This window comes from Odocoileus virginianus, chromosome 5 (assembly GCF_023699985.2).
Source record: "Odocoileus virginianus isolate 20LAN1187 ecotype Illinois chromosome 5, Ovbor_1.2, whole genome shotgun sequence".
Taxonomy (NCBI): domain Eukaryota; kingdom Metazoa; phylum Chordata; class Mammalia; order Artiodactyla; family Cervidae; genus Odocoileus; species Odocoileus virginianus.
The window spans coordinates 8,404,375-8,421,750 of NC_069678.1; the positions used below are offsets into that span (position 1 = coordinate 8,404,375).

Genomic DNA, 17,376 nt, shown 5'->3' on the forward strand with positions numbered 1-17,376 from the left:
GGGCAGCTTCGATATAATAGCTTCTGCCAAACAAGCCCCACCCATAGCCAAGCTGGCATTGACTTTGGCCTGGGCTTCCTGCCAGGGAAGGGCACTTGCCAGACTGGCCTAGGCCAGTCTGAGTGAGCTGGTCCTGGAAGTCTGTAAGTTTTGCTCAGCTCCACAAACCCTACAGGCTGGCCTATATGTAGGAACAGGAGAATGTATGGAAGATTTTTCCAACTCCTCATCCTCTAGGGGCTGGCAGGGTGATTCTATCTTACAAACACTGGTCTTGGAATTGAAAGGTGAAGGCAAGACTAATGTTTGAGGAACAACCATACACGCATATGTGCTTAGTCGCTCAGTCATGTCCTTCTCTTTGCGACGCTCCGTACTGTAACAGGTCAAGCTCCTCTGTCCATGGGATTTTCCAGGCAAGAATGCTGCAGTGGGTTGCCATTTCTTCATATAGGCATAAAAAGCTGTACAAAACTTCAGTTAAGCAAATAAGTTGCTCCAAGCCAGAAGCCCCACCTCTACGTAAGTCTGTGCGAGCTCAGATGGGCGCGTCCTGAAACATCTAGACCACGCCCATTGCACCCTTTCGTTCACTCGTTGGCCAATGGCGTCTTAGGGGCGAGTCCTGTCTTGCCCCCGCCCCTGACGCGACTATACAAGGTGGGGCGGTTCGGCGCGCGCCCGCTTAGTAGGAGCCAGACTGCAGGGCAGAGGGTTGGGCTTTGTGCTGCAACCCCCGCAGGAAAAGATGAACGGGACGAGTAATTGGTGTACATTGGTGGACGTGCACCCGGAGGGGCAGAACGCGGTAAGAAAAAGCGTTCGCGCCGCCTCCCTAACTTGATATTCTGGTTTTCGAATTCTTCCTTTGCAGTGCCCCGCGAGGGGTTCGCTGACATCTGATGCCGCGCTCGGTGTGGTAGCTCGTCGCGGCGCTTCTCTTTTTCTGCCACTTCGCGGCGGGCAGTGGGGTCAGCAGGATAAAGACTCTTCTGAGGCTCGAGGACACGGGGCTTCCCTGCCCTTTGGGAGGACACTGCGGCTCCTGCCCGGGACTCGGCGCGGGTCGCCAGTGCGCGCTGCTCAGGCGTCCTATGGGCTGTTAGGCTGTGTCGTAGGAGAATGAGCCCCAGGGACGGGATCCCTGTGCCCTTTTGGACTTTGGTTCCCATCGAGGGGGATTAGGCTTTTCTGTGGGTCCTGGTGACTTCAGGGGTTCTTCAAAGAACTTCGTAGTGCTTTGGGCGATCAGTAGCAAGACAAAGGATACAAAGTGAAATTCTAGGGCTTGGACTGGAGGGTGGGGGTGGTAGAACTCCAAGTACGCCGAGATTGGCCAAGGACTCTTACTTTTCACTAGGAGGCTGTCTGCTTGGGGTCACCTCTCTGCTATGATTTCTGCTCTTTCCCCCATGTCGGTGTTCCTGCACCCCTCCTCCCATCGGTCAGCCGATAGCTTCCTGGGACTTTCGGTTGGTTTTGCTTCCGTCTTCAAGCACGGGGCAAGTGGGGAGGGATGCCAGAACCTGGGCTGAGAAGGGGAGGGAAGTGACCTGCACGAGCTTCTAGACAGAGTGAGAGTGGGGGAGCGAGGAGCCCTTCCCATCTGCTCCAGTGCTAAGCGATCTGCCCAGCTCCTCTTACTCCCTTGGTCTCCTCCCCACCACAGCAGACCGTATGATTTTTCCTCATACCCTCAGAGGAGGGTAGCTTGGGGCTCTGCTGGGAAACCTCACCCAGAATGAATGTGTACTATTTCATCAGTTTCCAAGCTATTCTGGGGGAGAATGAAACGGAAGCCAAGGTGATAGGGAGTTTGTATCCCTCCCTTTCCCCCACTGCACTCTGATTCTGTTCCTGTCTTCCTGTCTCAGCATGCCCTTGAGATAGAGTTAATCCATCTGCATATGGATTATGGCTTTTCAAAGTATATTTGTAGAATAGTTGGTCATTTCAAGTTTAGGGTATAAATGATCACTTAATTCGGCTCACAGTCCCTTCTCCATTTCTGTCCAGGCTGTGAGTTTCTATCACATTACAATTCAGGTATTGCTACTGCCCAACCCCAATGCCCCCATCCCTGTCTTCTGTTATTTGCCACTCCCCCCAGCTCTGGGACACAGAAGAGATGGGGGGAAAAAAATCCATCCTCTATTGTGTTAGACCCAAGTCCTATTCCACATGCTTGCTCATTGTTTTGGAATGGCTGAGGCAGGATATGAGGGACATAAAGGAGAGGGATGACTTGACTTCTTTTTGCTTATTGTAGAAAAGAGATTCAGAGAAGTCTTAAATCTAAGGCACTGGCAGTGTTGAGAATGAATTGACACTCTCTTCTATCCCTTGATGTTTTGCTGCTTGTCTGGCGGGGCAGAAAGAGTGGATTGGAAAATAGCAAGAAATTCAGACAGTCTCCAGCTGTAGATTAGTTTGAAGCTTATCAGAGGCCTCTAGAATAAGAGAGAGACAGAAATTTTCTTTTATTCCTTCTTACCGGGCTGAATTTGAGAGTTATTTGACTTCAAAGGTAGGAATGAAGTCACTATTGCCCATATCTGGTGTTGGAGACATTCCTGAGCTGTTACGGAAGAGGAGATGGTAAACAATCAATCGGTCAGGAGACAGGCTTTGTCCTGGATTCCTTTCCTCTGAGCCATCTTGAAGACAGAATTTATGGCTCTGGACAGTCCCCAGGAACCTCTTGTATATTCACACTGTTGAATGAGTGCTCAGTGCGTGTGCAAAGTGAGTGAGTGAATAAATGAACGAAGAAGTTGTTTATTTTGGTGTCAGCAGTGCAGACAGTTTAACTGACTGGTGTGTCCTGCTGAGTGTCAGGACCCTGGGACTGTGTTGGTGTTTCTCCAACAACCAGGCCATGTGCCTCAGTGCACCACACATGGTCACTGGAAATAGGCTGCTGCATTCTCTGGTTGTTTTTATTGTTGGAGGCAGATGGGGCAGGTACAAGGAGCCAGTGCTTTCCAACTGCTAATCATAATCACATAGTCATTAAAATCAACTTAGTGGGTCAGATCCAGCTATAAAAAAGAAATAGATGTGCTCAGAGTGGGAGGCCTGAAGAAATGGCCCCTCTATTTGTAACACACCCAACAGGAATCTGGGTTCACTGTGACAAGAGGCACAAAACTTGTGGCCTTCCTGTGAATAAATACCCTACACATGTCTGCCTGTACCTCCACTGGGCAGGGACAGTGGGATAGGGCTCAGTATTGGAAGAAAAGTTGCAGTATTTAGTGGAAGAGTTTGCCACCTACAGCCTGTCTGGTCCGTACATGGGTGAGCCATGAATGGTCTTACAGTCATAAAAGCTTTGAACTTCTCTTTTCAGGAAAAAAGAAAGTGAGTCCAACTGTATGCCATTCTGGAAATGGTAAAACCATGGAGACAATAAGAAGATCAATGGATGCCAGGAATTTGGGGGGAGAGTGCAGATGAATACAAAGAGTACAGAAGTTTTTTAGGGCAGTGAAAATACTTGATAGTATAATGATGGATATATGTCATACATTTGTCCAAACCCATGGAAGGTGTAACATACTCACTTGACTTAGAGTGAATGTTAAGATGATCTGTGGATCCTAGGTGGTTATGATGTATCAGTATATGTTCATCTTCGGTTAAAAAGTACCATTCTGGTGAATGATACTGATAATGGCCATGCATGTGTGTGGGGAGGGGGTATATGGGAAATTTCTGTATCTTCCTGTCAATTTTGTTACAAACCTAAAACTGCTCTAGAAAGCAAACTTCTTATTTCTTAAAATAAGAAATAAGAGTTAACAGGCTCAGAGTGTTAGGGTAGACATTTTTGGTGAAACTTTTGTTTCAGTTATATCTTTGTTTACATATTATATATGTGTATGTGTATTTATTTGATTGTGATGTAAAATGTGTTTTTTAAGGCCAAAAAACTTTGCAAGCCACTGTAGTAAATTGTACTGGCAAATAAAAGCACAGATTAACCTCATACTCATTTTTTTAAAAGACATTCCATTAAGTTCCCTATTATAAACAACAGAGAGTGGCTTCAACTAACTTAAGCAAAAGAGGAATTTATTAGAAGGAAATGGGCAGCTCATAGAATTTAAGCTTAAAAAAGTCTAAACCAAGGGAGTCCTGGGGCCTGGGTAAATGGAAGGAGAGAATGGAGGGTTTCCAGTTCTGGGTCCACTGTTTCCAGCTGTGTTAGGTCTTTTTCCCATTCTGTTCAAGATTCCAGGGAGAAAGTGTCATTGGCCCCTTCCCCTCTTGGCCAGGGCTTGGGGTTCCTTGATTAACAGGCCCACCAGATTACCCAGTAAAGGAGGAGATTCTCTGAAACAAAACCCAAGTGCTGTTATCAGTGGAGGAGGATGGAAATTGGTAACAAGAACAGCAATAGACTTAATTTAAATGATCTCTGATTGTCTTTCTTTTCCTTTTTAAATCATTTTTAATCAAAGGAATGTATGTGTATGATTTTAAAAAGATCTAGTAATATCAAAGGCCTTTAAAAGAAAATAGTAAGCAATTCCCTACCTAAGGCCAGCTGAGTAGTAAAGAATCTGCCTGCTGAGGCAGGAGATGCAGATTCTATCCCTGGGTAGAGAAGATCTCCTGGAGAAGGAAATGGCAACTCACTTCAGTATTCTTGCCTGGGAATCCCATGCACAGGGGAGGCTGGCAGGCTCCAGTCCATGGGGTCATAAAGAGTCAGACATGACTTACACTTAGCGACTAAAACAGCAGCCACCCAAAACCACCCAAAGTGGAAGTTACCGCTCTTAACTCTTAGTTCTGTCTAGTGTTTATGGCCATGTTTCTAAATAGTTTGCTTATGATTTATCAGTTTTAGACATTGTTGACTTCCTGTTGTAGGAATTATAGGAAGGTTTATACTGGCACCCCTTATGTGCTTCCTTTTCCTTCTGCCTTCTTCCCAAAGAAATTATATCACAATTTTTGACTAAACTGTGGTTCTATTCATAACATTGCAGTTAAGAGCCTGGTTCTGGGAGTCTGACCCACTGGACTATAGTCACAGCTTCAGTGTTTGCTTTGCCCAAGATCACTTTGATAAACTACTTTATCTCTTTAGTCTCAGTTTCCTCATTTGTAAAATGGGGATAATAATTACATCCTTTTCATAAGGTTGTTGTGAAGAATGCATATGAAATATTACATACAATGCCTGGCACATGGTAAGTGCTCAGATGTTAGTCATTATTTTCTCTTTGTTACTTACAGCTAGACTGTTTTAACTCCCCCTGGTCAAGGGATTGAGAAAGAAGTTTTGCTCCTCATTATGTTGATGTCTGCTCTTACCTGTTCCTTTCCCCTTTCCTCTGCCAGTGGAGGGTCTTGAGGGTCAAAAGGGACATCTAGGTAGATCCAGAGTGAAGACCTGAATCACCTCGGCTAGTCTCAACTCAGCTGGGACTGTCTTAGAGTAATAGTCAGGGTTCATGTTTTAGCATCCTGTTCTGGGCTCTTTTCCTCCTTCTCCTTTTTCCAAAATCATGGCCAAGGCAGCTGGTGTCCCATGATGTCTGGGCTGTGAGAAGGTCCTTTTAAGCATTCTGTCAGTGTTACACTTCCTTAGAATATTTTCTCCCCGCCTCCACCCCAGGACTTCCCTGGTGGCTCAGATGGTAAAGAATCTGCCCGCAATGTGGGAGACCCAAGCTCAGTCCCTGGGTTGGGAAGGTCCCCTGGAGAAGGGAATGGCTACCCACTCCACAGTTCTTGCCTGGAGAATTCCATGGACAGAGGCTGCAGTCTGTGGGGTTGCAAAAAGTTGGACAGGACTGAGCAACTAACACTCCCCCCCACCAGCACCCAGTCCTCTCTACAATTTTTATATTGGTCAGTCTAGCTAGAGAGGTTTTCTCAATATCTGAGTGGATTTGAAATTTTACATCAGCTGCAGTCTGAACCTTTGTCTTTACCCTGAAATAGGTGTCATTTCTTTAGGACCTCAGAAGCTGCATTAGTTTAATGCTAAGTCTTTCCTAATTTAGAAAGACTTTTTTTTTCTTTTACTAAAGTTATGATTTACTGAAAGCTCACTATAGGCCTCATTTTCATTTTCTTTTTATAATAGCTTTATTGAGATATAATTCACATGCCATACATATCACCCATTCCATATACAATTTAATGGGTTTTAGTATATTCACAGAGTTGTATAGTCATCAACACAGCTGATTTTAGAACATATTTCATCACCCCATAAAGAAATCCTGACCCATTAGCAAGCACTCCCCATTTTCCTCCAATAGTCCCTAACCCCAGCCATAGCAGTCTACTTTCTTTCTCTATGGTTTGCCTATTCTAGATATTTTATCTAAGTGTAATCATGTAATATGTGATCCTTTGTGACTGGCTTCCTCTGGTTAGCATGTTTTTAAGGTTGACCCATGTTGTAACGTGAATCAGTATTTCATTCCTCTTTATGACCGAATAACAAAGTGTTACATTGTATGGAAATATTCTGATGTGTTCATCATGGGTAAATGTCACTGGGCTTCTGGGTTGCTTCTTTAAAAAAAAATGTTTTGAAATTGGAGTCTAGTTGATTTACAGTGTTGTGTTTGTTTCAGGTGTATGGCAAAGCAAATCACTTATGCATATATCCACTCTTTTTTAGAATCTTTTCCTATATAGGCCATAACAGAGTATTGAGTGGAGTTGCCTGTACTATACAGTTCAGTTCAGTTCAGTCGCTCAGTTGTGTTCGACTCTTTACAACCCCATGAACCGCAGCACACCAGGCCTCCCTGTCCATCACCAATTCCTGGAGTCCACCCAAACCCATGTCCATTGAGTCGGTGATGCCATCCAGCCATCTCATCCTCTGTCGTCCCCTTCTCCTCCTGCCCTCAATCTTTCCCAGTAGCTTCTTATTAGTTGGTTGTTTCTTCTTTTCTTCTTTTATGAATAATGCTCTTATGAACATTTGTGGACAAGTTTTTATGTAGACTTATGTTTTAATTTCTCTTGGCAAGAAATACCTAGGTTTGGAATTGCTGCGTCGGAATATTTGCATTTTAAAAGAGGATTCTTCTGGGGTCTTTAATGCTTACTCCAAAGGAATGAATGAATTCTAAGCCGGTGGCAGCCCTGGCCCTGTGACACCTGGATGGGGAAAGAAACTCCTGGGCAGAGGAACCATTCAAGTTCGGTGACTGCCTGTTCCTTTCACTCATGAGCTCTGCCACAAGCTCAGCCCGTAAATTCCTCCTCACACCATTTCCCCCATTCGTTTGCCAAGTTCTTACCTTTAGGAGCACTACAGCTGATGATGTCTCCAAACCTGCCAGGAATTTGGGGAATGCTGGGCTCTGTGGGAGGATCTGAGAGGGGAGGTTTATGGAGTCACCAGGCATTTGGCGCCAACGTCTGCCCATATTTCTCGCAGGTGGGAGTGGTGGGGTGGAGTATGCACCCAGATGGTTTCAGTTCCATACACGTGTACTCAGAGCAGGTGGGACAAGCTTCCTCGCCTGCTGATAATTATGGTATGTGCCTCTTTGGGTCACGATTCAGTCTTGTGAAATACCTTTGTCTCCTAGGGGTGGGGAGGTTTAGTTGAGGGAACAGGTATGTGCCAGGGGACTCTTAGCCCAGATTGAAGCCTGGCCAGCAGGGGCAGGAAGAGGAAAAGAAAACAGAGAGGAAGGAAAAGGAAATGGTCTTCTAGAGCTTAGGGGCAAAGAAAGCAAAAATCACAAAGCAAGGTAATCAGAGACTGGAGAAGGGGAGGGGGTGCCAGGGAACCGGGGATTCCAGGCTGGCTGGGCACGAGGTGGGTTTCCTAAAGGAAGATTGGCTGAGAAAAAGGGTGTATTCCTCAGAGTTGAGAGTTCAGGAGCCTACCTCCCTCTCACTGCTGGCCCCTGTGTTTTGCTGTGCCAGCGGTCCAGAGAATGAGAACAACTGCTTCAATTTAGGGTGCCACCCTAAATCCCTTTTTCTCACTTCACCTCCCAATCACCTTGGTCAGCTCTCTGCATAGAGCTTGTCCAGCCCATGCCTTTGGGCAGGAAACCAGACAAAAGCAAACACCTGTTTTGTTGGTTACTCTGTGGGGAGGAGCAGGAATGCAACAAAGGGCCAGCTCTGACCTAGAGAGCCCTGCAAGAGGCAGGACCAAGAGGACCCCATGAGACCTGTGAGCCAAGTGGGTTAGGAGTCTCAGCCAAGAGAGATGGTCCCCCAGCCACTGCACCTAGCCTCTTTGACTTTACTGGGGCTTTCCTCGACCTGACCTCTTGGGAACCGTTGTTTCAAGAGGCTGGCTATTTCCATTTCTCAGAAGGGAAAAATTGAGGGGGCTGCTTGAGAGACCACGGACATTCCAAGTGGAAACAGGGAACAGGATCAAGGGACAGGACGGTGGAGGAGTGGATTATAGGATACGGATAAATTAAGGATGGTGGTTTCCAGCTGAGGCCCTTGACTCTCACCTGCCATTCAGTCCTCATGGCCCTCGCAGCAGCCTGGGGAGTAGGAGCTGGGGAGACACATTTTCCCATGGATCTTTCCACTATTCACGTGAGCCTGAGGTGTGAGAACCTCTGGGGCCTCCCTGTTTATCTCCCTATCACTGTTCCTTAGCGTCTTGATCTCTAAGCCCTTAGCTATATGTTTACCCCCTCCCCGCTCTGAGGAGTGAGTCATAGCTGGAGATTTGTTTGAACAGAGTGGAGAGGCTGCCTATAATTTAGAGGTGGCTGGGCTTCTCCCCAAGAATGTTTATGAGGTTAGAGGCTGCTTACCTTGTGATTAGCTCTGTTCCTTTTTCCCTAGAGAAGATGGTTCCCCTTCCTATCTTGCCATTCAGAGAGTCCCCAGAGGGGACCCCCCTGCTAGATATTTTGGGGTATTCCTAAAACTCCCTGAAGCTCGCTCACAGCCCTGGGGTCCCTCCAGCCCTAGAAACCAGTGGTATCAAACAGAGAGGGGCCTGGGTTTTCCTCCTTGGCTATGGTTTGGGGTTGTGGGGTGAAGTCTGTGGCCTTACAGACTGGATCCTCTGGTTCTGGAGGATGAAGTGCCAGAAAGAACCCCAGATTTATTCACAGGCTCCTTTTATTTTTTTATTTATTGAAGGCACACGGGCTTAGTTGCTCCATGGCGTGTGGGATCTTCCTGGACCAGGGATAGAACCCGAGTCTCCTGCATTGGCAGGCGGATTCTTTACCATTTAGCCACCAAGGAAGCCCTCACAGGCTCCTTTTAGACAGTTGGTTTCACCCACTCCCCTCCCTTGAAGTTTTCCTAGAGCTCCTTGGGAAAGTCAATGCTTGCCTCACTTTTGGGAAGTGATTTATGGTTTGCAAAGTACTTTCACACTCTTCCTAAATATCTGCTACCTACTTGCCTAAAGTACGGGCAAGGTAGGTATTATTACCCCCCATTTGCAGATGGGAAATTGCCCAGAGAGATAAAATGATTTGCCCAAGGATTAGTAGGTGCCATTTGTACTCAAACTCTACCTTTGTCTCGAAGTTTAGTATTTTTTCTTTCCTTCTCTTTCTTTTGTATATTTTATATAGGAATGTCACACAAATACATTTTTGTTGCAGATGATTAAAACACTGTAGAAGTGTTGATGTATGAACTGAAAGTCCTTTACTCCTCTGACTTTTTCCGTGTGTTCAGTCGTGTCCAACTCTTTGCGACCCCACGGACTGTGGCCTGCTAGGTTCCTCTGTCCGTTGGGAGTTTTCAAGCAAGAAAGTGAGTTGCCATTTCCTTCTCCAGGGGATCTTCCCAACCCAGGGATCAAACCCGAATCTCCTGTGTTGCAGGTAGATTCTTTACCACTGAGTAGACTTTTTCTAGCTTAGTGTGTGTGAGTTTAGTGCTTTTCTGTTGTGGTTACTTTCAAGAAATGCCAGTGTGGCATGGTGGTTAGGAGTACAGACTCTGGAATCACAGGGCCTGGGTTTGAATCCTGACTCTTCTCCTTACTAATTATGTGACCTTGGGCAAGATACTTATGTGCCTGTTTTCTCATCTGTAAAATGGGGATTTATACCTAACCTATAGTTGTCTTGTGAGAATTAAATGAGTTAATACATATAAAGCACTTAGAACAGGACCCAGTAGGGCTTAGCATGTAGTATTCGCTTTATTTAGGAGTTGACAATTACTAACACTCTGAACATATGTATGTACTTAAATAAGAGGTCATATTTATGAATTAAATTGTGATTTGCTTTTTCCACTTAATATATCTTTTTAATATTTATTTGGCTGCATCTGGTCTTAGTTGTAGCACGGGATCTTTGCTGCATCATGTGGGATCTTTGTTGCGGTGCACAGACTCTCTAGTTGGGTGCATGTACTCTCTATTTGTGGCATGCAGCCTTTCTAGTTGCGGCACTTGGGCTCCAGAGCATGTGGGCTTCAGTAGTTGCAGTGTACAGACTTAGTTGCTTCACGGCATGGGATCTTAGTTCCCGACCAGGGATCTAACCTGCATCCTCTGCAGTGTAAAGTGGATTCTTAACTACTGGACCACCAGGGAAATTCCTCACTTGATATATCTTGGAGGTCTTTTCCTGTCAACTTGCAGAGGTTTACTTATCAGCAGTGTAGTATCTCATAGCATGGATATTACCATACTTAATTCACTCACTTGAGACTATTTATGCTGTTTCCAGGTCTTTAAGTATTGTAAAGAGGATTGCAGTTAACATTTTTACACACATATCTTTGGGTAAATGTGCATATTCCTAAAAGTGGAATTAGTCAAAGGGTTTAAAAAAGTATGCACTCTTAATATTGGCCAAATTGATTTCTAAAAATGCTTTTATAATCTCTGATGATATACATGTGAAATTAGTCTTTTTTCCTGCATCCTCACCAATCTTAGGTATTATCAGTATCTTTAAAATTTGCCATTCACTTGATTTAAAAATGATATTTCTGCAGGATTTACATGAAATAACTCACTCACTTTACTGAAAAGCAAGAAAGGATACCTTTATATATGGGAAGTTTTTTTTTTCCTGTCACACCATGTGGCATACGGGATTTTAATTCCCTGATGCCCAGGGATCGAACCCATGCCTGTGCCCCTGCAGTGGAAGCACAGAGTCTTCATCACTAGACCACCAGAAAAGTCCTTATGTGGGAAGTTTTAAAACAGCAGAGAAAATGGTCACCTGTGTACCGAACAGCCACCTTAAGAAACAGAACATTACCAATACTTTGAAGCTCCCTGGGTCCCTTATGGGTCATAACCCTTCTGCTTCCTCCACAGAATTTGGGAATTTTGTGTTTTTATTTTTTTACTTTGTATTATACTTTTACTACATACTCAAGTAATATATTGCTTACTTGGACGTGTTTTGAACTTTGTATACATGGTATCATCTGTATTCTACTGCTTACTTTTTTGCATAATATTAATTTTGAGATTCTGTCATGTCGATGCATGTAGCTGTAGTTCATTTATTTTCACAGCTGAATATACTGGTTCATTGTATTACTGTGGCAGAGTTTATTCATCCATTTCCTTGTCAGCGCACCATTTGGGTTGTTTCCAGCGTTTTCCCACTGCAAGCAGTGCTGCTGTGAGCGTACTTCTATGCGTCTTATCTTAGACTTTTCAAATCAAAATTTAATGAAATTTCCCGCAAATGATAACTCATTATTATTTTAATTTTTGCATTTCCTTTGTTACTGGTAATGTAGAGCATCTTTTATATATTTTTTAGCCATTTGTATTTGTTTTAAATTTATTTATTCGTTCATTTATTTATTTATTGGCTGCGTTGGGTCTTCATTGCTGCCCGTGGGCTTTCTCTAGTTGCGGTAAGCAGGAGCTGCTCTCTAGTTGTGTGCATGGGCTTCTCATTGCAGTGGCTTCTCCTGTTGCAGGGCACAGGCTCTTGGGTGCCTGGACTCAGTAGTTGCCGTACACAGGCTTCAGCAGTTGTGACGTATGGGTGCAGTAGTTGGGGTTCATGGGCTAAGTTGCTCTGCAACATGTGGAATCTTCCTGGACTAGGGATTGAACCCATGCCTTCTGCATTGGCAGGCTGATTCTTAATCACTAGACCACAAGAGTAGTCCCTGTAGTTTTTCTTAGTGTTGCCTTTCTTGGTCTTTGCTCATTTTTTTTGTTTGTTTCCCCCCTTTTCATGTCTGCTTTTTTCCAGTGTTCTGTACCACTTCTCTAAACTGAGGAGTCTAGTGTTCTCAAAAGAAAAGGAATTGGGAAGATCCCAGACCACATTACCTGGAATTCACACAACACATATTCTTTGACGTGCCTACTCTACGCAAGGCACTGTGCTAAATAAGCCGTCAAGGAGGTCTTCAGGAGCTTGATTTTATTGGGGAGAAGAGTGAATAAGTAGTTATGAAGGAATGGGACCTGTGTTACAGTGTAGGGCATGTAGAATGCAGTGGGTGCAGGAGCAGGTTCTGACAGAGGGCTGCTGGGATAGGACTGTTAGAGCGGAGCCTTAAGGTTAAGTGCAATTCTCCAAGGAGGCAAGAGAGGGGAAGGTAATCTCAGAGGAGAACACAACGTGTACACCTTTGGGGAGGTGGGAACGTGTATTGCATTTGAAGGCTCATCAACAGAAATTTGGTTTTGGGTGCTTTGCTACAGTTGGATCAGGAAAGTTTGGAATAGCTCGTGTTGGGTACAGGTGAGGTCCTGGTGGGAGTCAAGACATTATGTGATGCAGACAGTGATAATTGGTCTGATCATAAGGGCGTTTTAATGCTATGATAAGCAGTTTTTAATTTTTTTGTTTACTTTTAAAAAAGGCCTGCATTTATGTGTGTGTGCAATAACATACATACATAAATGTACAATCAAGTAATTTTCACAAACTGGACACTAACCATCACCCAGATCAAGAAACAGATCATTACCAGTATCAGTCCCCTTTTGTCCCCTTCTAGTTACTACCTACCCTCTGTCCTCACGGGTAACCACAATCTTGACTTCTGAAAGCATTCTTAATTTTGCTTGTTTTTATACTTCTTGTAGAAATGGAATCATATGGTATACTTTATTGTCTGACTTCTTTTGCTTACCCTATCTGTAAACATATCCATAACATATCCATGTTGCATGTCCATTAGTTCATTCTTTTCCATTGTTGTAGTGTTCTGTTGTATGGATGGCTATATCATGATTAATCCATTCTACTCCGAAACATTGCTAATTTTGGCTATTGTGAAAAATGCTACCATGAACATTCTAGTATGTGTTTTTTATGGGGAATGTATATGTGCATTTCTATTGAGTAGATAACCAGAGGTAGAATTGCTGTGTTATAGGATGCTTATAAGATTGAAGGCAGGAAGAGAAGGGGACGACAGAGGATGAGATGGTTGGATGGCATCACCGACTCGATGAGCATGAGTTTGAGTAAGCTCCAGGAGTTGGTGATGGACAGGGAGGCCTGGCGTGCTGCGATTCATGGGGTCGAAAAGAGTTGGACATGACTGAGCAGCTGGACTGAGGGTGTCATGTGTTCATCTGTGGTAGATGCTTACAAAGTGATTGTGACTGATTGTGATAATGAGCACACCCTCCATCAGTGTAGGAGAGTTCTGATTGTTCTATAGCCCCTAACGCTTGGTGGTGGTTTTTTTTTTTAACCTGTCATTCTGATGGGTATTTTGTGGTATTGCCTTGTGGTTTTAGTTCCTAGTTCTTTGATGACATGGCTAATGAGATAGAACCCTTTTCATATGTTTATTGGTTATGTGAATATCCTCTTATATGATGATTCTATTGAAGTATTTTGCTCATTTTTCTGTTGGGCACCACTCTCTCTCCCTCTCATGTTCCCTCCCTCCCCTTCTTTCTTCCTTTAAATATGCTCTTTACTTTGAAATAATTTTAGGTGTACAGAAAAGTTGCAAAGATAATACTCATATACTCTTCACCCAGTTTTCTCAATGCTAGCATCTTACGTAACCATGGCACATTTATCATAACAAAGAAATTTTTAATTGATGTAATACTGGTTAGTAATACTGGTTAACTAAATTGTAGACTTTAATTGGATTTCACCAGATTTTTCACTAATGTCCTTTTTCTGATCCGGGATTCAGTCCAGTATATCATGTTGTTTTTTGTCTTACAGGATTTCTTAATGTATTCTGAATATCCTTTGTCAGATAGTCATAGAATGAATATCTTCTACTCTGTGGGTTGTCATGCACTCTCTTAATGGTGTCTTCTGATGAATGAAAGTTAAAAATTTTAATATAGTCCAATTTATCAATTTTTTACAAGAAGGATTCTTTATGCTGTGTTTAAGAAAAATTTTGCCTTTGTCAAGGCTGTAAAAATGTTCTGAGAGAAAGAAAGTGAAGTTGCTCAGTCATGTCCAACTCTTTGTGACCTCTTTGTGACTATAGCCTGCCAGGCTCCTCCATCCATGGGGTTTTCCAGGCAAGAATACCGGAGTGGGTTGACATTTCCTTCTCCAGGAGACCTTCCTGACCCAGGGATCCAACCTGGGTCTCCCACATTGCAGGCAGACTCTTTATCATCTGAGCCACTAGGGAATCCTAAAAAAAAATTCTACAAAAACTTTTATTTTTCTAGGAATTCCCTGGTGGTTCAGTGGCTAAGACTCTGCTCTCCCAATCCAGGGGGCCTGGGTTTGATCCCTGGTCAGGAAACTAGATCCCATGTGTCACAACTAAGACCCTATGCAGCCAAATAAATAAAAATTAAAAAAAAAATTTAAAAACCTTTATTTTTCTGCTTTTCACATTTACATCTGCAATCCACTCAGAATTAATGTTTGTATATACTATGAAGTAGGAATTAATATGCATTTTTCCCCATAACAAGGCATATTTACTTTAACCTATATGCTTATGGAAAGTATTTTAAAGAGCATTGTCAAGTTTGAGGAACTGGCACTTTTGTATGTTTATGTGTATTAGTCACTGTGTTCTCACTTAAGTGTTGTACTATCCATCTTATCAACTAGCAAAGTAAGGCTGAAGGAGAATAAAATTAATACACACAACAAATGAAAGTCAGAGCTAATATTTGGGCCTAGGTCTAAATGCTATTCTTTTTCTGCAAAGAAGGTAGAAAATCAGTTTGGGCTTGAGGGATAATGGACCAGGCAACAGACCTGGTGGTGATTTGGGTACTGTTTGTTATGTATTGCCTCATTCAATCAAAATAAAATATATTTTCTAAAATAAAAAGTAAGTATATGAAAAATAAAATGAAAGAAGTTGATCATATCCTACACTGAAGTTGGGGGGCAGTTAGGCTGAATAAATTAGTCTGATCTATTCATGGAGTACTAACACTAATGGCCATTAAAAGCCACTTTTGAAGAATGCTTAATGTGATGGAAATTAATGATGAAATATTAAAGGGGGGCAAAGCAAGTATATAACTGTATATAGTAGTATGCCTTTCAAAAATGTGCATAGAACAATTGTAAGGAATACATTTTAATAGTGGCTATTTTAGAGTAGTAGGATAATTATTACTTATTTCCTTCATTATTTCTTTATCTCTGTAGGTATTTTTTTAACACAGTTGTAGATTCACATGCAGTCATAAGAAATAATAGAGATCTTTTGCGTTTACTTAGCATTCCTCAGTGGTAACATCTTACAAAACCATAATGCATTGTCACAACCAGGATAATGCATCAATACAGTCAAGATACAGACTATTTCCATCACTACAAAGAGACTTCAGGTTGCCGTTTTAGAGTCACACCCACTCCCTTTCCACTTCCATCCTCTCCCTAACTCTTGAACCCCTTTGCTTGTTTTCTATTTCTGTAGTTTTGTCATTTCAAGACTATTGGATAAATGGAATCATATAGGATGTAACCTTTTGTGATTGGCTTCTTCCATTTAGCTTAATTCTTGGGAAATTGGAGTTGCATGCGTCAGTAATTAGTTCCTTTTTATTGCAGAATAGTAAGCATTCCATGGTATGGCCTTACCATAGTTTGTTTAATCATTCACTTACTGAAGGGCATCTGGGTTGTTTCTGGCTTTGGGGTTTTACAAGTAAAGCTGCTATAAACATTAGTGTGCAAGTTTTTAAAAACATATTTATTTATTTTTAATTGAAGGATAATTGCTTTACAATACTGTGTTGGTTTCTGCCACACATCAACATGAATCAGCCGTTGGTATACATATGTCCCCTCCCTCTTAAACCTTCCTCTCACCTCCTACCTCAAGTGTGCAGTTTTTTTGTGTGAACGTAAGTCTACATTTCTTTGTGATAAATGCCCAGGAACATAATTCCTGGGTCATATGGTGATTGTATGTTTAATTTTTAAAGAAATGCCAAACTATTTTTCGGAGTGGCTGTGTCACTTTATATTCCCATCAGTAATGTGTGAGTGATCATTTCTCTGCATCCTTGCCAGCATTTGGTACTGTAGTCTTTGTTTTAGCCATTCTGATAGGTGTGTAATGATATCTCACTGTGGTTTTAATTTGCCTTTCCCTAATGACTGATGATGTTGAACATCTTTTTATATGCTTGTTTGCCACCCGTATATTTTCTTTGGTGAAATATCTTTACTTGTCTTTTACCCATGTTCTAACAAAATGTTAGGGGATAAAAATCTTTGTATTTATGAGAGAGATTGGTTTGTAATTTTTTTTGTTTTTGCTTTCTTTTTAAAATTGTCTTTGGCCCTGGTGTCACAATAAGAATAGCTTTATAAAATGAATTTGAAAGTGTTCCTCCTCTTATTTTTTGGATGAGATTATGTAGAAATAGTATTGGTGCTAATTTTTAAAATATTTCATAGAATTCTCCAGTGGAGTCATCTGGGCCTGGATATTTCTTCTTAGAGGATTTTTTTTTTTTTTTTTTTTGGCCGTGCCCTGTGGCTTGTGGGATATCAGTTCCCCGACCAGGGATTGAACACAGGCCATGGCAGTGAAAGCCTGGAATCCTAACGACTAGGTCGCCAGGGAACTCCTCTGAGAATTTTTAAATTATGATTTTAATTTCCTTAATAGTTATAAGGCTATTCATATTACCTATGTCATGTTAGATGAAGAACTTCAATAGTTCATATTTTTTAAAAGAATTGATTCATTTTTCTAAATTGTCAAATTTATGCTCATAGAGTTGTTCATAGTATTACCTTATACTTTTAATACCCCAAGTTCTGTAGAAATATTGTGTTTCATTCCTGATGTTGGTATTTACGTCTCTCTCTTTCATTCTTTGTCAGTCTTATTTGAAGTTATGAATTTCATTGATCCTTTCAAAGAATAGCTCTTTGTTTCATTAGTTTTTCTCCATTGTTGTTCTGTGTTAAATATTATTTATCCATGCTCTTGTTTTTATTAAGTCCTTTTCCCTGCTTGCTT

The 17,376-nt window shown here is 42.3% G+C and overlaps 1 protein-coding gene and 1 non-coding gene across 4 annotated transcripts in view; both read left to right on the forward strand.

Moving 5' to 3' along the window:
- The first annotated feature begins 660 nt into the window (after positions 1-660).
- Positions 661-17,376, forward strand: part of TUFT1 (tuftelin 1) — a 41,269-nt gene continuing 24,553 nt past the window's right edge. The window contains exon 1 of one of the 3 annotated variants that reach the window (XM_020874354.2): positions 661-808. In XM_020874354.2, coding sequence (XP_020730013.1) covers positions 749-808 — 60 coding nt within the window. In that variant the 5' untranslated portion in view covers positions 661-748. The remainder of the gene's footprint in view (positions 809-17,376) is intronic. The other 2 variants (XM_020874352.2, XM_020874353.2) reach the window with 2 other exon arrangements.
- On the forward strand, positions 3,056-3,185 carry LOC139035377 (small nucleolar RNA SNORA11). Its single transcript, XR_011488040.1, has one exon. It is a non-coding gene; the product is annotated as a small nucleolar RNA SNORA11 (small nucleolar RNA).